Source organism: Ahaetulla prasina, chromosome 8 (assembly GCF_028640845.1).
Source record: "Ahaetulla prasina isolate Xishuangbanna chromosome 8, ASM2864084v1, whole genome shotgun sequence".
In the NCBI taxonomy this organism is placed as follows: Eukaryota; Metazoa; Chordata; class Lepidosauria; order Squamata; family Colubridae; genus Ahaetulla; species Ahaetulla prasina.
This window is the reverse complement of record NC_080546.1, coordinates 3,867,580-3,894,056: the sequence shown is the minus strand read 5'-3', so window position 1 is coordinate 3,894,056 and position 26,477 is coordinate 3,867,580. Positions and strand designations below refer to the sequence as shown.

Genomic DNA, 26,477 nt, shown 5'->3' with positions numbered 1-26,477 from the left:
GCGCAGAGCTGCCAGAAGGCAAGAACAGCTAAAACAAAAGGGACGACTCGGGAGTAAGGCTGGGAGATGATTGGCCCCTCCCAGAAGACTTAAAAGAGGAGCAAAGGCACATGAGCTTTTGCAGGAAGCAACATTTGTTCATTCGGTTCAGCTTAAAGCCTGAAGCTCTGTTTGATTCTGGACTCCGTGTGGCTTTGCCAATTAAGTCTTTGGCAGCGTGTCAAGGGAGATAAAAGTGGGTGATTATCAGACTTATCCTGAAGGATTCTCGACAACTATTTGGGACTCATCTGTGAATGAACAGAATTCACAGCAGTTGCAATAAAAGAGGTTTTTGGGAGTACTTGTGTGTTTTACTGACTCAGGAAGCCAAGGTCAGAACAGAGACGGTGAGTTCTAGTCCCACCTTAGGCATGAAAGTTGGCATGGTGACTTTGAGCCAATCACTGAGTGACAGTGAGTTCTAGTTCTGCTTTAGCCATGAAAGCCGACTGGGTGCCTTTGAGCCAACCAGCAGCAGATGACAGTGAGTTCTAGTCCCGCCTTACCCATGACAATTGACTGGGTGACTTTGGGCCAGTCACCAGATGACAGTGAGTTCTAGTCCTGCCTCATATCTTTTTGCCTCCAACCACTCCGCCTGGGTTCGCACGACCCTCTTAACCTGACAGAGGGAAGACAGCAGCTTGATAAACCTAGTTAGGATTCACCTTGGATAGCTTTTTTTTTTTTTTTTGGTGGGGGGACAGCAACATGCTGTGTGAACCCAGCTTGTTGAGTTAAAATCAATGCTTCCGTTAACCAGGGAAGGGCTAATTCAGCAACCTGGGCCAGCGTGTTGTGTGAACGCGACCTCTGTCCGCAGGCAAGTTTTGGTACCTGCAAACGTAGTTTCCCCGGCAGGCGTCCAGCGGCGTCAAACAATTCGGCTTCTCCTTGGCTTCGTAGGAGCAGGTAGGTACAATCGTCTGCCGGCGTCTCTCGGCGCAGGCCGTGTCGACACAGGGACAGAACAGCAGCTCGTGCGTGTACTCGGGCGGCACCCGGTCGAAGAACTTCCGCAGCGCCTTGTGGCACTTGGAGCGGTTGCAAGGGTCTGCCCGAGGGCCCCGACGGATACAGGAGGAAACGTACTCGGTCCGGAGTCGCTGGCAGAGCTCGTCCACGTTACAGGCTTTGGCGGCATCCAGGCAGCGGTTTACCTGCGTGACCTCGTTCTCGGAGCCTGCAGAATGGAAAGGCATGGTGGAGGCTATTGCATGTCATTCTACGAGGGAAGGAACCCTTGAGGCCATCCAATCCAACCCGCCTCCTGATCAGGGTAGGCATTGCAGTGAAAACCCCAAAGGTGGTGTGTTTTTTTTTTTCCAAGAGGCAACTGGACTGTCTGGTGTTCTGTCTCCTTCCCCACTTCAAACCCATGAGCTGGCCTTCAGCCAGTGGATTTACGGCTCTTATCAGTCCTGGCAGAGAAATCGCAGCTGCCTGCCAAAGTTCAAACAAATGACTCACGTAGCAAGACTTTCAGCTCTTTTTGAAACGGTTCAGCTAAACTTTTGCTTCCCGTGGAGTGAGAGCAGTCCCAAAGCTCCTTATATATCCTGTGGGGTGGGGCTCCTGCCCCACCCTTCCTTTTGATGACGCCGCCTCTCTAATCTTCTGAAGCGCGGGTCAAGCCAAGCTTGATTATTATTATCAGCTGGGTCTGAAGGCGTAGCCTGGGGAAGGGAGGAATATCAGGGGATGACGGCCTCATTACGTCCTCCGACTGGTCTGGTTCTGGCTCCTGGAGCCGAGCCACAGGAATCGGTGCTCCCGAGGTAAACCTTACCGGCCCTTCCCCCTCACTTTCTGAGTCACTTTCGGGCATGGGGCCAGGTTTGGGGGCTGGAGTCACAACATCTGTTTTTTTTCTTTGAAGACCTTTTGCTTCTCACCCAAGAAGCTTCTTGGATGGGAAGCGAAACGTCTTCAAAATAAACCAGAAAGTCCAGTTGCCTCTTGAAAAAAACACCTTTGGGACAACCGTGATCTGGACGACGGAGAATCTCCACAGACATTGCAATGAAAAAAATCCCAGACCGGGTTATGGTTTAACCTCTCTTGGGACCCCCGCCATTTTCTCTCTGGGGACGTTTCTCCGACACTAAGCTGGCATTTGACTTCCTGTCATTGAACTCTCCGGTTCTGTGACAGCCAGTCAAGACTTAAGTTCCCACAGGGGTGTATGTGCGACTGTCACAAATACCAAAAAGCAACTTTGGACAGCCGCAGGCCCCTCCTTCGATGTTGTGGCTGCCTTCCTGGAGACCCTGGGGTTTCAAAACTTTTAGGAGAGCGATCGTATCCCTGTTTCATTTTTTCTTCTTCTGGGGACTAAAGATGGTTAGAAGCTCCGAACGGTCTCCATGGAAGTGAACGGAGCCATTTCAGTGATATATAGATAGTCCTCGACTTACAAACATTCATTGATTGACCATTTGAATTTACAACAGTACTGAAAAAAGTGACTTATGACCGTTTTTCAACTCCCGGAATCCCCCAGCCAGCAAACTTTAAGATGGGTGGACTTCAACTCCCAGAATTCCCCAGTCAGCAAGCTTTAAGATGAGTATACTTCAACTCCCAGAATCCCCCAGCCAGGAAGCTTTAAGATAGGTGGACTTCAACTCCCAGAATCCCCCAGCCCGGAAGCTTTAAGATGCATGGACTTCAACTCCCAGAAACCTCCAGCCAGGAAGCTTTAAGATGCATGGACTTCAACTCCCAGAAACCTCCAGCCAGGAACTGTTAAGATGGGTGGACTTCAATTCCCAGAATCCCGCCGCCAGTAAGGTTTAAAATGGGTGGACTTCAATTCCCAGAATCCCCCAGCCAGGAAGCTTTAAGATGGGTGGACTTCAATTCCCAGAATCCCCTAGCCAGGAAGCTTTAAGATGCATGTACTTCAACTCCCAGAATCCTCCAGCCAGGAACTGTTAAGATGGGTGGACTTCAATTCCCAGAATTCCTTTGCTGGCTGGGGAATTCTGGGAGTTGAATCTTAAATTTGCCGTGGTTGAGAAACGACGCCTACAGACTGCAAAGTGATCCTATGTGCTCGAGTCTCTGTGGTGGCGTTCAGGCCGCCTCGGCTGGGCAACCTCCCTCTGATGGGATTGTCTAATGGAGCATGTGGTGAATCCATTTCCCTGGGCCTCTGTAACCTTGAACCCCACTCGGCGAGTGGAAAGCGGGAAACCAGGATTGATCGGCCAATTACCGGGCATAATGGTATTCCTAATTAGGGCCCCTGCAGAACATATGATGTATTCGCTTAGAAGCGGCTGGAGCGGTCCATCTCTGTCGGCCAGGCGCACGGGAGAGCGAGCCGGCCTTCGGGAAAATGCTCCCCGGGGCGAACGACAATCTCCGGATAACCAGCTTAGCAAAGATCTCAGGAAACGGAGCATGTGCCGAATGCCTCTTTTGTCCCGAGGGACTAGAGAAGAGTCAGTATGGCCTAGTGCAGGAATGGCTAACCCTTTTGCCGTCTTGTGCCGAAAGCAGGGGGAGAGCAGGGGGGGGGGTCATGTGCGTGCGTGTCCACACCCATAATTCAATGCACCCCCTCACACATGTGTACGCAAACCCCCCCACGCTCCCCGCGCTTTTGGCACACGATGGCACAGCGGGCCTGGCAGGCCCGTTTTTCACCCTCCCCAGACTCCAGAGCCTTTCTTGGAGCCTGGGGAGGGCGAAAACAGCCTTTCCCACCCTCCCGGAGGCCCTCTGAGGCCGGAAATGGCCCATTTCCCAACTTCCGGTGGGCCCGGAAGGCCCAAAGATGAGCTGGCTGGCGCATGCATACGTGCTGGAGCTGAGCTAGGGCAACACTCGTGTGCCCACTGATATGGCTCCATATGGTGCCATAGGTTCGCCATTATGGGCTTAGTGGTTAAGGCAGCAGGTAGAAAGCAGGAGGCGGTGAGTTCTAGAGTCTTGCCTTAAACGTGAAAGAAGACTGGGTGACTTTGGGCTAATCACCAGGAGACGGTGAGTTCTAGTCCCGCCTTAGGCATGAAAAAAGACTGGGTGACTTTGGGCCAATCACCAGGAGACAAGGAGTTCTAGTCCCGCCTTAGGCATGAAAAAAGACTGGGTGACTTTGGGCCAATCACCAGGAGACAGTGAGTTCTAATTCTGCCTTAGGTATAAAAGTCACTGGGTGACTTTGGGCCAATAACCAGGAGACGGTGAGTTCTAGTTCCGCCTTGGGCACGAAAGCTGGCTGGATGATTTTGGGCCAATCACCAGGAGACAGGAAGTTGTAGTCCCGCCTTAGGCTTTAAAGACAGTTGGTGACTTTGGGCCAGTCCCACCTACCCCTCCCTCTGTCAGCCCAACCCACCTCACAGGGTTGTTGTTATGGGAAGAAAAGGAAGAGGAAGGATTACCAGGTATGTGTGCCACCGTGAGTTGCTTACAAAAGTAAGTAAGATAAGGTAAAGAATGCCTAATAATACATAAATTAAAAGGGGTTTCTTAATTCCCGCAGGTTGCAACGTGGCTCCCATGATTTTCACGCCTTACCTGCCGTGATGGATGCCAGACGGACATAGTCAAACCCTCTGACGAAGGGCTCGTACGGAGAGCTTTCCATGACGTTCATGCCTAGGGAAGAAAATACATAGATAAGATATATATATATATATATAAATAATTCTGGGAAAAGAATCTAATGCCATTGCTTTTATTCTGCATATTATTTACCACATGAATTAATAAAACCTGACCCTCTGCTTCAGGGCTCCGAGAGAATTGCCTGGGGCCTCAATTAAAAGCAGATTGCAAAGGCAGCTGAAATGCAGAAAGCATGAAGGGGACACAGGAAAACCCAGCCCAGGCCCTTCTCTTCCTTGGGCGGATTTCAAACGCTTTTGAGACGTTCGCCATGTAGACTAGTGGGTTTCAAAGCTGGCAGCTTTAAGACGGGTGGACTCCAACTCCCAGAATCCCCCAGCCAGCATGCTTTAAGATGGGTGGACTCCAACTCCCAGAATCCCCCAGCCAGCAGGCTTTAAAATGAGTGGACTTCAACTCCCAGAATCCCCCAGCCAGCAGGCTTTAAGAGGGGTGGACTTCAACTCCCAGAATCCCCCAGCCAGCAGGCTTTAAGATGGGTGGACTTCAACTCCCAGAATCCCCCAGCCAGCAGGCTTTAAGTCGGGTGGACTTCAACTCCCAGAATCCCCCAGCCAACAGGCTTTAAGACGGGTAGACTTCAACTCCCAGAATCCCCCAGCCAGCAAGCTTTAAGACGGATGGACTTCAACTCCCAGAATCCCCCAGCCAACAGGCTTTAAGATGGGTGGACTTCAACTCCCAGAATCCCCCAGCCAGCAAGCTTTAAGACGGATGGACTTCAACTCCCAGAATCCCCCAGCCAACAGGCTTTAAGATGGGTGGACTTCAACTCCCAGAATCCCCCAGCCAGCAAGCTTTAAGACGGATGGACTTCAACTCCCAGAATCCCCCAGCCAACAGGCTTTAAGACGGTGGACTCAACTCCCAGAATCCCCAGCCAGCATGCTTTAAGATGGGAGGACTCCAACTCCCAGAATCCCCCAGCGAGCAGGCTTTAAGATGGGTGGACTTCAACTCCCAGAATCCCCCAGCCAGCAGGCTTTAAGATGGGTGGACTTCAACTCCCAGAATCCCCCAGCCAGCAGGCTTTAAGATGGGTGGACTTCAACTCCCAGAATCCCCCAGCCAGCAGGCTTTAAGTCGGGTGGACTTCAACTCCCAGAATCCCCCAGCCAACAGGCTTTAAGACGGGTAGACTTCAACTCCCAGAATCCCCCAGCCAGCAAGCTTTAAGACGGATGGACTTCAACTCCCAGAATCCCCCAGCCAACAGGCTTTAAGATGGGTGGACTTCAACTCCCAGAATCCCCCAGCCAGCAAGCTTTAAGACGGATGGACTTCAACTCCCAGAATCCCCCAGCCAACAGGCTTTAAGATGGGTGGACTTCAACTCCCAGAATCCCCCAGCCAGCAAGCTTTAAGACGGATGGACTTCAACTCCCAGAATCCCCCAGCCAACAGGCTTTAAGACGGGTAGACTTCAACTCCCAGAATCCCCCAGCCAGCAAGCTTTAAGACAGATGGACTTCAACTCCCAGAATCCCCCAGCCAGCAGGCTTTAAGATGGGTGGACTTCAACTTCCAGAATCCCCCAGCCAGCAGGCTTTAAGATGGGTGGACTTCAACTCCCAGAATCCCCCAGCCAGCAAGCTTTAAGACGGATGGACTTCAACTCCCAGAATCCCCCAGCAGCGGGAATTCTGTGGAATTCTGGGATTTGAAGTCCCCACACTTAGAAGATTTTGCGTCTTGAGCCCTCCCACGAGATCATGGCTCAGGTTTTAGCAAGGATCTTTTCTTGGTTCCTGAATTAATCCATTCCTTGACTTCATACTGCGCATGGAGGTATTTCTGTCCTGCAAGTTTGGTAGGCAGCTGAAGGAGTTGAGAGAGGGGGGAGTTTTGGGGGAGGGTCTGAAGTGATAATTTTTGAAAAAAAAGCTTGCTAAAAGAATTTATCACTCTTCCTTTCTTCCTTCCTTCCTTCTTTCCTTCCTTCTTTCCTCCCTCCCTCTCTCCCTCCTCCCCTCTTTCTCCTTCCCTTCCCTTCTCTTCCATTCCTCCCTCATTCTTTCCTTCCTTCCTCCCTCCCTCCTCCCCTTTCCCTCTCTCCCCCTCCCTCCCTTCCTTCTCTTCCCTTCCATTCTTCCCTCATTCTCTCCTTCCTCCCTCCCTCTTCCTCTTCCCACTCCCTTCCCCTATCCCTCCCTCCCTTTTTCCATTCTCCCTTCTCTCCTTCCTCCCTCCCTTACCTTTCCTCCTCCCTCCTCTCTCCTTCCTTCCTTCCTTTCTCCTCCTCACTCCCACCCTCCTCCCTTCCCCTTCCCCTTCCCCTTCCCTCTCCCCTTCTCTCCCCTTCTCTTCCATTCCTCCCTTATTCTCCTCTTCCTCCCTCCCTCCCTCCTTCCCCTTCCCCTTCCCTTCTCTCCCTTCTCTCCCTTCTTTCCATTCCTCCTTATTCTCCTCTTCCTCCTCCCTCCCTCCTTCCCCTTCCCTTCTCTTCCATTCCTCCTCATTCTCTCCTTTCTCCTCCTCCCACCCTCCCTCCACCCTCCTCCCATCTCCCTCTCCCTTCCTTTCCACCCCACCCCTCCCCTCTCCAAACCTCCCCTCTTCTCCCTCCCCTTTTCCTCTTTTATCTTTCCCCGTCTCCCCATTTATTTTCTCTCGGCTGTCTTATTCAACCTGGGTCGGAGCTATTTTGAACAATACGCTATTTAACCATCCCTTGTTTTCTGAAGCAGTAAAATGCGCATCCATGATATATATCTATTCCTGAGCAGTGGGGGGGAAAAAATCTATAATTGTTCAAATAAATGCCTATTGCTTCAGACGGGTGCCCCAGACAGAAGAAACCCAGGGAGAAAGGCTAGTGCCATTGTAAATCAACTGTTTTTTACTCTTATACAAAAAAATTACTACATATCATTTAAAAGAAAATAACTGAATATTAAAGGGCCCGAGAGAGAGGGAGAGAGAGAGAGAGAGAGAGAGAGAGAAAAGCTAAAATCTGTTTTTAGAAAGCTTTTCTGCTTTGGTGCTCCTGCGAGTCTCACTTCTGGATCTTGGGTACGTGATCCCTGCCCCTCCAATTATTTCCTGCCCGGTGCAGAGTAGGAGGAGGATCACCTGGTGTCCTGCTTTCCATCCCTGTGCGGCTATTTGACACACTCTGTTAGGGGCTGAATGGGCTAATTTCTCACAGGTTTGGTTCCAGCATCTGGGGAAAGTTTTGTGTTCTTTTTTGATAGACGTTAAATAGATACAGAGGCGCAGGGAGATATATAACCTCTCCTCTGTTTTGCATGCACTTTAATCTCTCTTCTTTTGGGTTTTGCTGATGTTTATTAAATAAATAACAAGATCTTTTCTTTTCCCACCTAGCCTAACTGCGTGGTGTGCGCGATTGCTCTGATCTGGATAGAGCAGTGTTTCTCAACCTTCCTTCCTTCTTCCCTTCCTTCCTTTCCTCCCTATCCATCCATCCATCCATCCATCCATCCATCCATCCATCCATCCATCCATTGTATTCTTTCCTTCCTTCCTTCCTTCCTTCCTTCCTTCCTTCCTTCCTTCCTTCCTTCCTTCCTTCCTTCTTCTCCCTATCCATCCATCCATCCATCCATCCATCCATCCATCCATTGTATTCCTTCCTTCCTTCCTTCCTTCCTTCCTTCCTTCCTTCCTTCCTTCCTTCCTTCCTTCCTTCCTTCCTTCCTTCCCTTCTTCCCACCCTATCCATCCATTCATCCAACCGTCCATCCATTGTATTCTTTCCTTCCTTCCTTCCTATTTTCCTACCTACCCTATCCATCCAACAAACCATTCATCCATTGTATTCCTTCCTTCCTTCCTTCCCTCCCTCCCTCCCTCCCTCCCTATCCATCCATCCATCCAACCATCCATCCATTGTATTCCTTCCTTCCTTCCTTCTTTCCTTCCTTCCTTCCTTCCTTCCTTTCTTCCCTCCCTCCCTCTCCATCCATTGTATTCCTTCCTTCCTTCCCCACCTCACTCCCTCCCTCCCTCCCTCCCTCTCCATCCATTGTATTCCTTCCTTCCTTCCTTCTTTCTTCCTTCCTTCCTTCCTTCCTTCCTTCCTTCCTTCCTTCCTTCCTTCCTTCCTTCCTTCCTTCCCTCCCTCCCTCGCTCCCTCCCTCCCTCCCTCCCTCCCCCCCTCTTCCACAATTGAGGCCAAAATTACCATCGCTAAGTGAGACTTAAGTGAGTTTTGCCACATTTGACTGCCTTTCTCTCCACAGTTGTTAAGTGAATCACTGCATCTGTTAACTTAGTCACCCGGTTGTTAAGTGAATCTGGTTCCCCCGTTGACTTTGCCGGTCAGAAGGTCACAAAGCCCGGGGGGTGGGGGGAGGACCGCAACCATCATAAATAGAAGCCAGTTTGCCAAGAGCCTCTGAATTTCGATCACCTGACCATGGAGGAGGTTGCAACGGTCGTAAGTGTGAAGAACAGTCATAAATAGCTTTTTCAGTGCCTTTCGAACTCCGAACGGTCACTAAACGAACGGCTGTAAATCCAGGACTATCTATAAACGCATCTCGTGGGTTTTTTTTTTTTAAAAAATGAAAGACGCTGCAAAAATATTTCTTGAGCGGATAAGATCCAGAGAGCTATCAGTGTGCGGAGAATGTTACCGGAGTCCAAGAGGGCATTTTTTTCTCTTCTGAAAACTTGGAATATAAAATTCGACCCGGGCTGGATAATAGATGAAAAGGAAGGCAAGAACAGAGGAGAATAAAACGCACCGTTTTCTTTTAGCAGTGTGCCATCAAGTTTAATTTTCAGTCAGCCGGAGTTTCACGAAACGGGTAAATTTCAAAGCGGGGACCGAAAATCACGACTGACGTTCGCCACGCTAGAAACGGTTCACGTTCCCATCTTGGAGACGGATGCCGTACAGACGGTCCTCGACTTACAACCATTTACTGACCGTTCAAAGGGCACTGACAAAAAGCGGCTTTTTCACACTTGCAACCACGGCGCCATGATTACTTATTAGTTTTTTTCTTTTTCAAAGTTACTTTGCCTCACAATTTTTCTCCCTATTTATCCTTTGGGGCAGGGTGGTAAGTCGCTCGACTTTATTGAATTTAATCAATGTAAGCTCGTTTAGCGACCGTTTAAAGTTACGACGGCACTGCAAAAAAGGCAGTGATGACCGTTTTTCACACTTAACGACCGTCGCAGCGACCCCACGATCAGGTGATCAAAATTCGAACGCTTGGCAACCGGCTCACGTTTATGATGGCTGCAGCGGCAAGCCGAGTCACGGCGGAAGCCGGATTCCCATCGTTCCTAACTTAACAACCGGAGAGATTCACTTAAGAACTGGGGCGAGAAAGGGCGTAAAATGGGGCAAGACTCACTTAGCGATGGAAATTTTGGGCTCCATTGTGGTCGCAAGTCGAAGACTACCGATATGGATAAGAACTTTCAATCTTGCTAGCCCATGTCAGGCTAAGAGAATAATTAGAGTTTGCTAGTCCAATCCTTCAAGCAGGAAACCCTATACCAATTCAGACAAGCGACTGTCCGATCTCGTCTTGAAAGCCTCCAAGTGATGGCGCAGCCACAACTTCTGGTGGCAAGCTGTTCCACTGGTGAATTGTTCCCACTGTTAGGAAGTTTCTCTTTAATTTGAAGTTGAGTTCCAGAATTCCCACCATCCTAGATTTCTCCTAAGTTCCAGGTTGCTTCTCTCTTTGATTAGTTTCCATCCGTTGCTTCTTGTCCTGCCTTTGGGTGCTTTAGAGCAGGGGACTCCAGCCTTGGCAACTTTAAGCCTGGTGGACTTTAACTCCCAGAATTCCCCAGCCAGCTTTGCTGGCTGGGGAATTCTGGAAGTTGAAGTCCACCAGGTTTAAAGTTGCCAAGGTTGGAGACCCTTGCTTTAGAGAATAGGTTGACCTAGTGATGAGTTTGTACCGGTTCGCCCCGATTCAGCTGAACCAGTAGCAGCGGCAGTGTGAGGCTCCGCCCACCTGTCCGGATGTCATCATGGACGCTCTGCACATGCACAGAAGGGTGGCGAGTGAGCGAAGCGAGGAGTTCTGAACCAGTAGCAAAGGTAAGTAAAACTTGGTGTAAAAATCTTCCCTGCCGGGCATGAAAATGAGTGTCATCGGAAGTGACTAAACGCTCAGCCCTCCGGGATCTGCACATTGGGTTGACCCCTTCTTCTTTGGGCTAGACGCAGACCCTCAAATATTGGAATAGTCCTATCATGCTGTTGTGATCCGCCAGCAGCCTGTGGAGCTGGCAACGGAATCGGAGAGCGATGAAGCTGAGGTGAGGCCAGGGCCATCGGGAAGTGAGGTGCGGACTCCAGAGCCTCCAGAGACTGATAGTAGTGAGGCAGAGGAACAGGAGGAGACTGTTCCTAATGCACGCATGAGAAGAGCTGCCAGAAGGCAAGAGCAGCTCAAGCAAAAAGGACAACTCGGGAGTAAGGCCAGGAGATGATTGGCCCCTCCCATAAGGCTTAAAAGACCAGCAACGGCGTTTGAGCTTTGCCGGAAAACAACGTTGATAGCTTCGTCTTCTGCTTCATCTACGTCTTGCCTTTATTTTTGTGACTTGTGAACGTTTGCCAAGAAAGGCCTTTGGCAGTTTGCCTATTTGGACCAAGGTTTCCGATAGGACTGAGGAATTTGTGTTGGGAGGAATTTGAGTTGAACGACGCTGGGAATGAAGTAATCCTCAGCTGTTCGAATAAGGTTTGTTTGTTTTTTCACGGACTGAGTTTCCTACTACCTACTTGGGCCTGGGTCACAACACATGTCTCCCCTAGTCCTTCTTTTCATTAAACTAGACCTACTCAATTCCTGCAATCGTTCTTCATATGTTTTATCCTCCAGTCCCCTAATCCTCTTTGTTACTCTTCTCTGCACTCTTTCTAGAGCCTCCACATCTTTTTTTACGTCGTGGCGACCAAAACTGGATGCTGTATTCCTATATGTGCGGCCGTAATGTTCTATATTTTCCTTTAAACACTTTAAACCTGAATGTTGGATCCCCAAAAGCTGTTTTTTCCCACCAAGTCCCTTCTCGGTCTGAGATTTTTCTGCAAGTTCTGAAAATATGATCTCGGTGTCAAAAATAGACCCGTTTGGCAGGAAAGGACAACACGCAGATCCCGGAAGGCTGAGCGTTTAGTCACTTCGGATGACGCTCATTTTCACGCCCAGCAGGGAAGAGTTTTACACCACGTTTCTGCGGACGGATCGTTCTCCTTGGATCAGGCCAACCGTATGTAGAGCGACACGGTCCCACCTCTTCCCTCTCCCCGACACCTCCATGGCTCCTGCCCAGTGGTAAAATTCAAATTTTTTTAGTACCTGTTCTGTGGGTGTGGCTTGGTGGGCGTGGCAGGGGAAGGATAATGCAAAATCTCCATTCCCACCTCATTCCTGGGGGAAGGATATTGCAAAATCTCTATTCCCTCCCTACTCCTGGGGAAGGATATTGCAAAATCTCCATTCCCACCCTATTCCTGGGGAAGGATATTGCAAAATCTCCATTCCCACCCTATTCCTGGGGGAAGGATAATGCAAAATCCCCATTCCCGCCCCACTCCCGGGGGAAAGATATTGCAAAATCTCCATTCTCACCCTATTCCTGGGGGAAGGATACTGCAAAAATCCCCATTCCCTCCCACTCCCGGGGGGAGGATATTGCAAAATCTCCATTCCTACCTCATTCCTGGGGGAAGGATACTGCAAAATTCCCATTTCCTCCCCACTCCTGGGGGAAGGATATGGGGAATTCTGGAAGTCCACTCATCTTCAAGCCGCCAATGTTGGCAGATAGAGACACTGCTATATCCAAACCGGAACACTTAACAAACCTTAAGTTACTAACTTAACAACCGCAAGGCTTCGTTTAAGAAACATGCTAAGAAAAGTTGTAAAACGGGGGCATTTTAACCCAAGTTCTCACTTCGCCAGAGAAATTTGGGGCTCGCTCGTGATAGGCCAGGTGGATTCAGGTGCCCGAAACCTCCTCTTTGCTTTCTTCGGGAGTTGAGTAAATAATACGCTCCGCCGATGGCCAAAGGCCTCGGCGGAGATAATTGATTGTGTAAATGACATCTCGCAAGCGTGGATGGCCTCTGGAGGCCAGTACGTGTATCTTTGTGTGTGTGTGTGTGTGTGTGTGTGAATGTTGACGCTTGGCGACCGTGTCTATATCGTCTCGGTGCCTCCTGCTTGAGACTCATCCATCACTTAAACGTTGGGAGACAAGGCAAGGCGCGGGAGAAGCGGCCTTCCCTGCACAGAACAAGGCTTGCTGCAACCGTTTGTCGCCTCCGAGAAAGATGCGGAGGAACCGCCAGAGGCCAGCCGGGGTTTTGTGCGATGAATTGCCTTTGACAAGAGAAGCAATTGAAAAAGGAATGGGCCGGAATGAAAAAACAAGAGGCGGTTCTGAGGGAGACAAAATGAGGCCAGAAAGTGGGAGGTCAACAGCGGAGAGTAAGGGCCGTTTCTGCAAGGGAGTTTGGAGAAGAAGGGGGGGGGGGAAAGAAGGAAAGAAAGAGAGAAAGAAAGAAAGAAAAAAAAAGCTATTACAGACGTGGCAAAGGTCTCGTACAGGACAAGTGGGATGATTAGGTGTCTCAAAAAAAAGCCCTGTTTGGAGGAAAGATTGCAGCATTCGGGGTTTCTGGGGGAAGAGAAGGAAAATAGACTCAGCAGCTGCAAAGAAAGAGGGATGCGAAAAGAAGAAGAAAGGGGCGAGGATAGGTGATAGCAACAGCGGTAGCACTTAGACGTATATACCGCTTTACAGGGCTTTTACAGCCCTCTCTAAGCAGTTTACAGAGTCAGCCTCTTGCCCTGAACAGTCTGGCTCCTCATTTTACCCACCTTGGAAGGACAGAAGGCTGAGTCAGCCTTGAGCCGGTCAGGATCGAACTCCTGGCAGTCGGCAGAATTAGCCTGCAATATTGCATTCTAAGCACTGCGCCACCAGGAAGAATGAGAAAGGGAAGGAAGGAAGGAAGGAAGGAAGGAAGGAAGGAAGGAAAATAGCAATAACCCTTAGACTTATATACCGCTTCACCACATGCCACACATGCTGCCTGGGGGGTTCTGGCAGTTGAAGGCCACACATTCTGACGGGAATTCTGGGAGTTGAAGTCCATACATTCTGACGGGAATTCTGGGAGTTGAAGTCCATACATTCTGACAGAGGAATTCTGGGAGTTGGTCCATACATTCTGACAGGGGAATTCTGGGAGTTGAAGGCCACACACGCTGACAGGGGAATTCTGGGAGTTGAAGTCCATACATTCTGACAGAGGAATTCTGGAAGTTGAAGGCCAAACATGCTGACAGGAATTCTGGGAGTTGAAGTCCATACATTCTGATGGGAATTCTGGGAGTTGAAGTCCATACATTTCTGACAGGGGAATTCTGGGAGTTAAAGGCCACACACGCTGACAGGGGAATTCTGGGAGTTGAAGTCCATACATTCTGACAGAGGAATTCTGGAAGTTGAAGGCCAAACATGCTGACAGGAATTCTGGGAGTTGAAGTCCATACATTCTGATGGGAATTCTGGGAGTTGAAGTCCATACATTCTGACAGGGGAATTCTGGGAGTTAAAGGCCACACACGCTGACAGGGGAATTCTGGGAGTTGAAGTCCATACATTCTGACAGAGGAATTCTGGAAGTTGAAGGCCAAACATGCTGACAGGAATTCTGGGAGTTGAAGTCCATACATTCTGATGGGAATTCTGGGAGTTGAAGTACATACATTCTGACAGGGGAATTCTGGGAGTTAAAGGCCACACACGCTGACAGGGGAATTCTGGGAGTTGAAGTCCACACATTCTGACAGGGGAATTCTGGAAGCGGAAATCTACACATTCTGACAGGGGAATTCTGGGAGTTGAAGGCCACACATATTGGCTGGGAATTCTGGGACCTGAAATCTACACATGCTGACTAGGGGATTCTGGAAGTTGAAGTGCCACATATGCTGAGAGGGGAATTCTGGGAGTTGAAGTCCACACACTTTAAAGTCGCGAAGCTTGAGAAACACTGGGTCCCCCCTTCCAACAACTTTCTCAAAGAACACTTAGGTTTGCTGGGGTTACTCTGAAATCCTCCTGCGTTTATTCGGAGCCTGAAGCATAACGCTGTGGATAACTATATCTTTATGCTTTTGATTGATACCTTGGTCCCTCTACTCCGCTGAAGAGTCGAGGGAAAAATAGTTTAAATTCACGATCAAGTACATGCCAAAATCCTCAAAGAAGTGGAGGCCCAGCAAAAGAGATTTTCTATGTGCTAAAAGAGCAGACGCTCCCCATGACTTTTGAAAAAAACACAGGCAGTTAGGATGGAGTATGGAAAGGCACTTTGGAGCCCAAGCATAAGAAAGGAGGGAAGGAGAAAAGAAAGAAAGAAAGAAAGGAAAAAAAGGAAAGAAAGAGAAAGACAGAAAGAAAGACAGAAAGAGAGGAAAGGAAAGAAAAGGAAGAAAGAAGGACTGAGGAAAGCAAAGCAAAAAAGCAAGTAAAAAAAAGGGAAAAAGAGAAAGAAGGAAAAGAAAGAAAAAACAGAAAGACAGAAAGAGAAAGAGAGAGAGAGAGAGAGGAAAGGAAAGGAAGAAAGAGGAGGAGTGTGGAAAGGAAAGCGAAAAAGAAAGAAAGACAAAAGAAAGAAAGAAGGGGAAAAAAGACAGAAAGACAGAAAGAGAAAGACAGAGAGAGAGAGAGGAAAGGAAAGGAAGAAATAAGGAGGGTGGAAAGCAAAAAAGCAAGCAAGAAAAATGAAAGAAGGGAAAGAAAGGAAGACAGAAAGAGAAAAAGAAAGACAGACAAAGAGAGAGAGAGGAAAGGAAAGGAAGAAAGAGAAGGAGCGTGGAAAGGAAAGCGAAAAAGCAAGCAAGAAGAAAGAAAGAAAGAGAAAAAGAAAGAAGGGAAAGAAAGAGAAAGACAGAAAGAGAAAGACAGAAAGAGAGAGAGAGGAAAAGAAAGGAAAGGAAAGGAAGAAAGAGAAGGAGGGAGGAAAGGAAAGAGAAAAAGGAAGGAAGGGGAAAAAATGCAATTATGGAGATGACTTGATGGTCTCTACTCAAAATCCCCAAATCTTTAACCAAAAACTGTCTACTATTGACCTCACCCCATTCCTAAGAGGTCTATAAGGGGCGTGCATAAGAGCACAAAAGTGCCTATTGTTTCCTTTCATTATATCCAATTAATTTAGTTATTACATGCTTATGCTCATATATATGCTTATAGCATATAACTATGTTATATAGTTGCTTCATGCTTATGCTGTTATGACAAATAAAATAAATAAAAATAAATAAAAATATCACAGGCAAGGAAGCAGCCTGGCTCTTTTTGAGAGAGAAAGAATGAAGTAGTGGTGGTTGCAGTCTTGTTACTCGTTGCTACTACCTGGATTCTCTTTAGCTGGCTGGGATGGGTCTGTCTCCATATCTTTCTCCAGCAAAATAATATTCCTCCCCTCCCCCCACCCCACAGTTCCCCAAATTGATTGCAATTCAACCCCAAACCCCCAAACCCCCGTTTTCCCTCCTCAGCCAGCCAGCCAGCCTGCCTGCCTGCGTTGGCTGTCAGTCCCCAGTGGCATTTTATTAATCCATCTATTTCCCAGCCCATGCTCGGGTGGGCCTGTTTCACTCCCGGTTTAATTTCCACGGCACATAAAACACTCCCTTGTCCTGACAAGACAAGAGTTATGATCCCGGAGTTAACGGCTCCATTTTTACGAGGTCCCTTTAAAAACTCCCGACTTGCCAAAAAATTAGTGTCTTGGAGGGATAAAATATATCGGCCACGGCTGAGATGCTCTAATTATCATGCTTAAGTGGCTATTATTACAATTTGGGCGCCTGGGTGTGCCCTCTCTGCCAGTCGCACCTGCCCGTGGAAAGCCAACCCTTGGCCGCTGGTGTGTGTGTGTGTGCAGAGCCTTTGGAGAGGTGGTGTGGTTTGTGAGAGGATTTACGCACAGCAACACAAGTGCTTCCTGCGGAGTCTCTCTCGGGTTGCAACATCTGCCAAATTCCTGCCCTCCAGGTCCTCGTCAGGACATTGGTGTTAAAGCCAATTAGCTGCTAAGGAAGCTGAGAAGAGGAATAATGAGAGTTATTTGACCTCTTTCTCCCTGGTGCAGCCGGGCTGGGTAATCACCCATTACAAGAAGCTGGAATGCTGCCATTTGTTTGGAGACCCAGGACAGAGCTGGGCCATATCTAAGGGCATCTGTCGGGGCTGAGCGCCAATTCTCCACCTCTTTGTCACTTCTAGACAGGGGAACAGATGGACCCAGGCCTCCTCTTTCTCAGGACTAGGAGTGACCGGAGAGAAGCGGTGGTGAAACCCAATTTTTTTTTACTACCGGTTCTGTGGGCGTGGCTTGGTGGGAGTGGTGTGGCTTGGTGGGTGTGGCAGGGGAAGGATACTGCAAAATCCCCATTCCCTCCCCACTCCTGGGGGAAGGATACTGCAAGATCCCCATTCCTGCCCCACTCCAGGGAAAGGATACTGCAAAATCCCCGTTCCCTCCTCACTCCTTGGGGAAGGATACTTCAAAATCCCCATTCCCGCCCTACTCCAGGGAAAGGATACTGCAAAATCCCCATTCCCATCCCACTCCTGGGAGAAGGATATTGCAGAATCCCCATTCCCACCCCACTCCCAGAGAAGGATACTGCAAAATCTCCATTCCACCCCACTCTGAGGCCAGCCAGAGATGCTATTTGCCAGTTCTCCGAACTATTCAAAATTTCCGCTACCGGTTCTCCAGAACTTGTCGGAACCTGCTGAAAGTCACCTCTGCCTCCAAGCCCAGGTTTCTTCCAGCTCCATTGTTCTGTTATTCTGTACCAGGACTATGGGTGGGCATGCTAGCAGTTTTCCAATATTTGAGGGGATGTTACACAGAAGAAGGGGGTCTTCTCTCTAATAAACAATTTGGTTTCAGAAAAAAATTGTCTTGTAACTTACAACTTCTCCACTGCAAAAACATATGGACTTTCCTTGATCAAGGAAAAGCAATAGATGCAATCTACATAGACTTCTGAAAAGCTTTTGACTCAGTGGTACATGATAAACTTCTCTTCAAACTAAAATCCTACGGCATTTCGGGACCTCTTCACAATTGGATAAACTCCTTCCTGTCAAACAGACAACAAGTGGTCAAAATTGGCAACGCTCTATCAAATCCTGTTCCTGTCAAAAGTGGCGTTCCCCAAGGACCAACGCTCTTCATACTATACATAAATGATCTCTGTGACCTTATTTCAAGTTATTGTGTTCTCTTTGCTGATGATGTCAAACTATTTAATACCACTAACAATACTTCTACCCTTCAAGAAGACCTCGACTTAGTTTCCGATTGGTCTAAAACTTGGCAACTCCAAATCTCTACCAGCAAATGCTCAGTCTTACTTATTGGAAAAAAGAACCCTATCAACAAGTACAAACTTGATGGTCATTACCTTACTGACGACCCTCACCCTTTCAAAGATCTTGGAGTTCTCATATCTAATGACCTAAATGCCAGAGCCCACTGCAACTACATAGCAAAAAAGGCTCTTAAGAGTTGTAAACCTAATTTTATGCAGCTTCTTTTCCAAAAACTCCACACTACTAACTAGAGCATACAAAACATTTGCCAGACCTATTCTTGAATACAGCTCATCTGTCTGGAACCCATACCACATCTCTGACATTAATACAATCGAACGTGTCCAGAAATATTTTACTAGAAGAGTTCTTCGCTCCTCCGAAAACAACAAAATACCTTATACCACCAGGCTAGAAATCCTGGGATTAGAAAACTTAGAACTCCGCCGACTTCGACATGACCTGTGTTTAACTCACAAAATCATCTACTGCAATATCCTGCCTGTAAAAGACAACTTCAGCTTCAATAGCAATAATACAAGAGCAAACAATAGATTTAAACTTAATGTCAATCGCTTCAAACTTGATTGCAGAAAATATGACTTCTGTAACAGAGTTGTTAACGCTTGGAACTCACTACCTGACTCTGTGGTCTCTTCTCAAAATCCCAAAAACTTCAACCAAAAACTGTCTACTATTGACCTCACCCCACTCCTAAGAGGGCTATAAGGGGCGTGCATAAGAGCACAAAAGTGCCTACCGTTCCTGTCCTATTGTTCCCTCCATTATATCAAATTAACATAGCTGTTGCATACTTTTACTTATATATATATATATTTCTTTCATGATGTGTTGTTTTTATTTATGACGATGTTTGTGTATACAGTTGTGACAAAATAAAATAAAAAAAAAGTCAACCTATTCTCTAAAGCACCTGAAGGCAGGATGAGAAGCGATGGATGGAAACCGATTAAGGAGAGAAGCAACCTAGAACGAAGGAGAAACGTCCGGACGGACAGAACAATTAACCAGTGGAACAGCTTGCCTCCAGAAGTTGTGGGTGTTCCATCTCGCTGGGGGCTTTCAAAAAAAGACAGTGGAGAATCATGTACCAGAAATGGTAGAGGGTCTCCTGCTCAAACAGGAGGTCGGATAAGAAGACTCCCCACAAGTCCTTTCCAGCTCTGTTATTCTATGTGTGTCAGAACCTTCAGTCCAACTTCCACCAGACATCTGAGATGGCTTCAAGATCTAACTTCTGGAAGTTGGGCAGGTTGGGTCTTCTCGCCTGCCTCCGTCCTTCTATTTTCTCCCCCTCTGCCTCCGAAAGGCCCACCTTCAGCTCCAAAGGCTTGAAAGGGTTGTCATGCCAACCATCATGCCATGATGATGTGCGACACAAAAACTCTGCTAAGAAGGTCATGGCGATAACTCTTTGGAAACCACGAAGGCCTTTGAGGACAACCAAAAAGCTCTTCTCTCCCCCGCCTTTCCCCCCCACCCACCCCAGGAAGATAAGCTGGAACAATGGGAGGATCCTAAAAGAGATTTCCATCTGCTTTCCATCTGAGGAAAGTAAACTGTAATAATAACCACCAGACAGGCAATGGCTTCTTTCGCACCATCGCACCATCAAGGACACGCAAACAAAGGATGCTCCTGTCTTCAACTCCCCCTGGCTGTATGGAGGGTTCTCCTTTCTTTTTTTCCTTTTCTTTTCTGGTTTTTGTCCGAGGGTGGAATTTAGAGAGAGAGAGAGAGAGAGGAGGAAAAATGCCCAGTGGGGAAAAAACAAATATCTGATTTTTCATTCCGCTTACTTTAAAGATAGCAACGAGGAGGCAGAAAGAATCGGTTCTCAGGGGTAATAAAAACGTAGAGTAACCAAATGGAAAAGGGAGCGGAAAAACCAGTTTACGTGTCAGCGTTTGCTAAATCTGGCCATCCCTTCTGTGGTTTGTGTGCCTTCCTGCCACCATTTTGTCCTTTGAACTTCTCGCTTTTTCTCTTGTTCACATCCGTCAATTCAATATTTTCTTCTTCTTCTTCTTCTTCTTCTTCTTCTTCTTCTTCTTCTTCTTCTTCTTCTTCTTCTTCTTCTTCTTCTTCTTCTTCTTCTTCTTCTTCTTCTTCTTCTTCTTCTTCTTCTTCTCCTCCCCCCGTTTGTTCTTCCTTTCTAGCTCTTCGCTGCAGTCCGATCCTCATTCATTCTCTCTAGATCAGTGTTTCTCAGCCATTTTAAGATGTGTGGATTTCAACTCCCAGAATTCCCCAGCAAGCTGCCTGGGGAATTCTGGGAGTTGAAGTCCGCCAGGTTTAAAACTGCCAAGGTTGGAGACCCCTGCCCTAGCTAATGAAACTCAAAACTATTTCTTTTATATCAGACGCTTGTGTTTGTATTCGGTCCAAGTCTTCATTCGTTCTCCCTCCTTCATTCTTCATCTCGCTTCTCCTTGTTTGACACCTTCCTTTCAACCACCTTCAATCTCAGCTTCTTTTGACAAACACGTAATAAACTCAAAATTTTATTTATTTTTATGTTAGCCGCGGTGTGGCTCAGGCTGTAAGAAGCCTGTTATTAAACAGCTGCCTACAATTACTGCAGGTTCTAGTCCCACCAGGCCCAAGGTTGACTCAGCCTTCCATCCTTTATAAGGTAGGTAAAATGAGGACCCAGATTGTTGGGGGGGGGCAATAAGTTGACTTTGTATATAAATATACAAATAGAATGAGACTATTGCCTTACACAATGTAAGCCGCCTTGAGTCTTCGGAGAAGGGCGGGATATAAATGTAAATAAAACAAACAAAAAAACAAAAAAAACAATAGATTGTCCTCTTCCGACATTTCCACGTCTTGACATGGTTCCATCCATTTCCTCACTTTTTGATTTTGGGGGGAGGGATTTCTTAGAATCTTAGAATCAAAGGGATGGAGGGTGTTATGTTCGGGAAGTAATGAGGCTGGAGACCAGGGTAGTGACAACAGCTCTTTAATATAGGGTGAACCCAGCGACAGGCTGGGGGAAAAACCTCTCCTTTTATACAGTTCTGCTGGAGGTCTCGACCAATCAGCAACGTGCTGATTTCCCGCTCAAATATTTAAAGGTACAACACTAATACATAACACTCCTCCCCTCCCAGAAAACACTTGCCTCTATTTACATAAATATTTACATGTTATTTTTCGACGTAGTCACGCAAATAACCTGGGCGTCTCCTAGTCCTTTCTGACCTGCGCGGTTCAGTTCTGGGTGGTGTTTTGAGCTGGTCGGAGGGGCTGTTTTCTCCTCCCAGCACTTTCTCTGGGCCAACGGGCTCTGGATTATTGGCCGACTCTTTTTCTTGGCCATCGGGCCTTGGATTACTTTTTCCAATTTCCCTGCCGCTTTCCTCGGGAACCTGATGGCGTCGCTGGAACTCTGGGATCTCAGCTAAGTCTTGCGCCTCCCCCGGGTCATTGTTGGCTGTGGAATCAAATTGGTATTGATCATGATATGTTTCGTTTGGTTCAATTTGGTCGGTTATTCGTTTCCTTAACTGGTCTATGTGGCGCCTCCACACTCTGTTGTCGGGTAGCTCTACCACGTATGATTTTGGGCCAGTTACTTTAATTATTTGTCCTGTGAGCCAACTAGGGCCGTCCCCATAGTTTCGGGCCCACACCGGGTCGCCTATGCTCATTTCCCTGGTCTTTTCTAGTTTTCCCTTGTAACCCTCTGGTGTGTAATGGGGATTCAAACGGTCCAGTGGGCACCGGAGTTTCCGTCCCATTAGCAATTCGGCTGGGCTTTTCCCGGTGGCCGTGCTTGGGGTTCTGTGCTGGATGGCTAGGAAAAAGTCTATTTTTGTTTGCCAGTCACCTGGCTTGAGCCTGGACAATGCCTCCTTAGCGCTCCGGACGGAACGCTCTGCAAGGCCATTCGACGCAGGGTGGAAAGGCGCAGAGAGGGCATGTCGGATGCCTTCCTCTGCCAGGTATTCTTCAAACTGGGCTGCCGTGAATTGAGGCCCATTGTCGGACACCAGAGTGTCCGGCAACCCGTGAGTTGCGAATAGGTGGCGCGGGGTTGCGATTACTGCTTGCCGTAGTGGATTTCATGAGTATGACCTCCAACCATTTAGAAAAGGCATCCACAACTATTAGGAATGTTTGGCGTGAAAGGGCCAGCAAAATCAATGTGGATTCTTGACCAGGGCCCTTGGGGCTTTTCCCATTCTCTGACTGGGGCCGTTGGGGTAGAGGTCTGGATTCTTGGCAAGCCTGACATTTCCCTACCCTCTCAGCAATCTCTCGTCCATGAGTGGCCACCATACATAGCTTCTGGCTAACCCCTTCATCCTTACGATCCTGGGTGACCCTCGTGGAGGTCCAATACCTTTCCCTTAACTTTTCAGGAATTATTACGATCACCCCATAACAGACACCCCTTGAGCTGAGAGCTCATCTCGTTTTTGACAAATTCTTTGAACCTTTCGCCCGGCGCAGCGGCCACCCTCTCTGTACCCAACCGGTACAGTCCTTAACACAATGTCGGTATGATGCCGAGCCACTTCCTTAGATGTGACTGGGCCAGAGTCCAATGAGTCAATAAGTAGGATGGGTGTCCCTGGGTGGGGTCTTGGTCGCCCCAGGTAGTGGGCATCGGCTTAACGCGTCTGCATGCCCACTTCTTTTCCTGGTCGATGTTGCAGCTTGTACGAATAAGCGGCTAAGAATATAGTCCATCGGGTCAATCGTGGCGAAAGTGCCACAGGCGTTGGTGATCGCCAGCCAGTATTCCTAGTAGTGGTCTGTGGTCAGTCACGATTTCAAAATTCGCCCAAATACATACTGTGGAATTTCTTGACCCCTGACACAATGGCTAGTGCTTCTTTGTCTAACTGGCTGTAGTTCCTCTCTGGGAGGACATCGTTCTCGAATAGAACGCTATAGGGGCTTCTGTGCCGTTTGGAAGTCTATGGCTGAGTACAGCCCCACCCCATAAGGAGGCGTGCAAACCAACACTAGGGGTAATGAGTCGTGATATTGGATGAGCAGGCTATCACTTGAGAGCAGGTTCTTTACTGCTTCAAAAGCCCTATTTTCTGACTTTCCCCAAGACCAAACAGTATTTTTCCTAAGAGCCTATGCAGCGGTTCCATAGCAGTTGCTTTGTTCTTTAAAAGACCGCGTAAAATTAACCAATCCTAGGAATGCCTGCAGCTCTGCTTTGTTTTTGGGCGCTGGAGCCTTCTAATTGCCTTAACCTTGCTCTCAGTAGGGTGAATTCCTTTCTTGTCTATCCGGTAGCCCAAGAAGTCGACAGATTCGACCCGATCTGGCATTTGTTTGTCTTGACTTTTAACCCGGCTGTCCGGAAAATGCTCAAGACCTTTCTTAACCGCTCCCCAATTCCTCCATGTTTTCCCTGAAATTAGGACATCATCAGTAGGAACTACCCTGGGAGCCCTGCAGTAGTCGTTCCATCAGGTTTTGGAACAGCCCTGGTGCCACACTGACCCCAAATTGTAATCGGGTGCACTTGAAGGCACCCCTGTGCGTCTGTCGTTTGGGCTTGGCTGTGCGGGCATCTACTGGCAGTTGTTGGTAGGCTTGGGCCAAGTCTAACTTTGCAAAGACTTGCCCTTGCCCCAACGAGTGCAATAAGTGTTGCACTACGGAACCGGGTGGCGCTTTTCTGTAAGGCTTTGTTAAGCGTCGCCTTGTAGTCAGCGCAAATTCTAATTGACCCGTCCGGTTTTATGGGGTGACGATTGGCGTCTCCCACCTTGCGTGATCGACTGGCACCAAGATCCCTTGATTAATGAGCTTATCCAGCTCCTTATCAATTTTGGTTTTAGGGCAAAGGACTCTCCTCGCCTTAAGCCTAATGGGGCTACCTGGGGTCTAAGTTGAAGGAAATAGGGGTCCCTTGTACTTGCCCAGGCAGTCCTTGAAGACATCTTGAACTCGTTAAAGAGAATGTCTTTCAGGTTACAGTCACTTCTGTAGATGCCAGTCACTCCCATGCCCAGGGCACGAAACCAGTCTAGTCCCAACAGACTGGGCAGAGTTCCTTCGGCGATCGTGATGGGCAGGGTCTTTTATGTGGACCATACTCGACTCGGACGGAGGTGGTCCCTCGAACAGGGATGCGATTTCCCTGGTAGTCGTGCACTCGTAGCCGTTGTGCTTGCAGGTGGCGTTTCGCGACGGACGGCAGCGACCTCGCCAGAGTGTCCCAGGACATGATGGTGATCGCTGATCCCGTGTCTACTTCAAGCCTGCACCGTACTCCCTCTATCTTGGGCTTTGTGAAGATCTTCTTTCCCACTTTGGTTGGTAGCGGCCTATAATGACAGTCGTTTGGTTAGACTTGGCGCCTTTCTTGTTTGAACCAATCGCGGGCCGCCTTTCCGGTTCCAGCGTTCTGATTGGCGATTTGAATTTTCGGCGGGAAGGTTGGGCCGCTCTGCAGACCTGAGCTAAGTGCCCTTTCTTCCCACACCGCCGGCATGTTGCGTCTTTAAACCTGCAGCGTTGGCGCTGGTGCTGCCCTCCGCAGCTTCCGCACTCGTCACGGTCCTCAATGTCGCGTTTCTCGGTCCGGCAGACCCTTCCTCATCTCGCTCTCACCGTCGGATTCGGACTGAATCTCCTCCTGGTGTACTGGCGTTGGCTTTGCGCTCGCCTTGGATTGAAGAGGCTTTTGCAGGGTCTCTGCTGCTTTAGTAGACATTTCGTGTGCTCTGGCTTCGTCCAGAGCGTTGGCTAGTGTCAGGTTGCTCTTGGCTAGCAGCCGTCGCCGTAGGCGGATGTCCTTGACCCCTCGGGCGAGGTGCTCGAGTAGCACCTCGTCTAGGTCTCGTATCCGCAGTCCTTGGGCGCTCTTCTTAACGCGCCATGTAGTCACCGATGGACTCGCCTCCATCTGTCTCGTTCTCAATTCAAACCGCTGCACGTATTTGGACGGCGTCGGCGCGAAATGGTTCTTCAGCAACGTCTGCAGAGTCGGCCACGATACCGATTGTATCGGCGTTGGCTCTGCCAGGGCTTCCGCAATCTCGATGACCTCCGGCCCACAATGGCTTAAGAAGTAAGCCCGTTTGCGGTTATCAGGGATCCCCTGTAGTTCGTTGGCTTCTAGAAAGCTTTCGAAACGGGTCATATACGTTCCCCATTTCTCCTTGACCGGGTTGTACGGTGCGGGTGGCGTGTTTGCCATTTCCGCGTTTCTGCCCTGATTTTGCTGGGTTCGGAACTATCGCACTTCAGCTCGGTTCTGGTTCTCCTTAGCCTCGAGATCCCACCTTCGTCGCCAAATGTTATGTTCGGGAAGTAATGAGGCTGGAGACCAGGGTAGTGACAACAGCTCTTTAATATAGGGTGAACCCAGCGACAGGCTGGGGGAAAAACCTCTCCTTTTATACAGTTCTGCTGGAGGTCTCGACCAATCAGCAACGTGCTGATTTCCCGCTCAAATATTTAAAGGTACAACACTAATACATAACAGAGGGGACCTTGGAGGTCTTCTAATCCAACCCGCTGTCCGAGGTAGGCGTTCTTATATCATCCAAGACAAATGGCTGTCCAATCTTTTCTTGAAAACTGATAGATTAGCTAGATAGACTGAGAGAGATGGATGGATAGAGGGATAGATAGATATAGATAAATAAGATATATATAGAGATGGATGGATAGATAGATTAAAGATAGATAGATAGATAGATAGATAGATAGATAGATTAGATAGATGGAAGGATGGATTGAGGCATAGATTAGATAGATAGATAGATAGATAGATAGATAGATAGATAGATAGATAGATAGATAGATTTTTATTTTATATTTATTTATAATCCAATTTCTATACCGCCCTTCTCCCGAAGGACTCAGGGCGGTTTACAGCCATATTAAAAACACAAGAGTACACATAATATAAATAACAAATTAAAACACATTTAAAACGAATATTTAATTGGCCAATTTACTAAAACGGTCAAGACCGACATAGATAGATAGATAGATTAGAGATAGATAGAGATAGATAGATAGAGATTATATAGACAGAGAGAGATGGATTGATAGAGGGATAGATAGGTAGGTAGGTAGATAGGTAGATAGAGATAGATTGATTAAATAGATAGATTATAGATTAGATAGATGGATAGATAGAGATTAGATAGATAGATGGATGGATAGAGGGATAGATAGATAGATAGATAGACAGACAGACAGACAGGCAGATAGATAGATAGATAGATAGATAGATAGATAGATAGATAGATAGATAGATAGATAGATAGATAGAAAGAAAGAAAGACAACAGACAGACAGACAGCTAGCTAGCTAGATGATAGAAAGAAAAATAGGGTCACCTGCTCGAGCAGAGGATTGGACAAGAAGACCCCCCAAGGTCCCTTCCAACTCTGTTATTTGGTTGTTCCGTCTGT

General features: G+C 48.0%; 1 protein-coding gene across 1 annotated transcript in view; it reads right to left on the bottom strand.

Annotated features, from left to right (window-relative positions):
- The window catches only part of GFRA4 (GDNF family receptor alpha 4), a 145,157-nt gene that overhangs the window by 28,532 nt on the left and 90,148 nt on the right, over nucleotides 1-26,477 (bottom strand). Inside the window, exons 3-4 of the mRNA XM_058192127.1 lie at nucleotides 4,573-4,653; nucleotides 880-1,225 (exon numbers count right to left, since the gene is read on the bottom strand). Coding sequence (XP_058048110.1) covers nucleotides 880-1,225; nucleotides 4,573-4,653 — 427 coding nt within the window. The remainder of the gene's footprint in view (nucleotides 1-879; nucleotides 1,226-4,572; nucleotides 4,654-26,477) is intronic.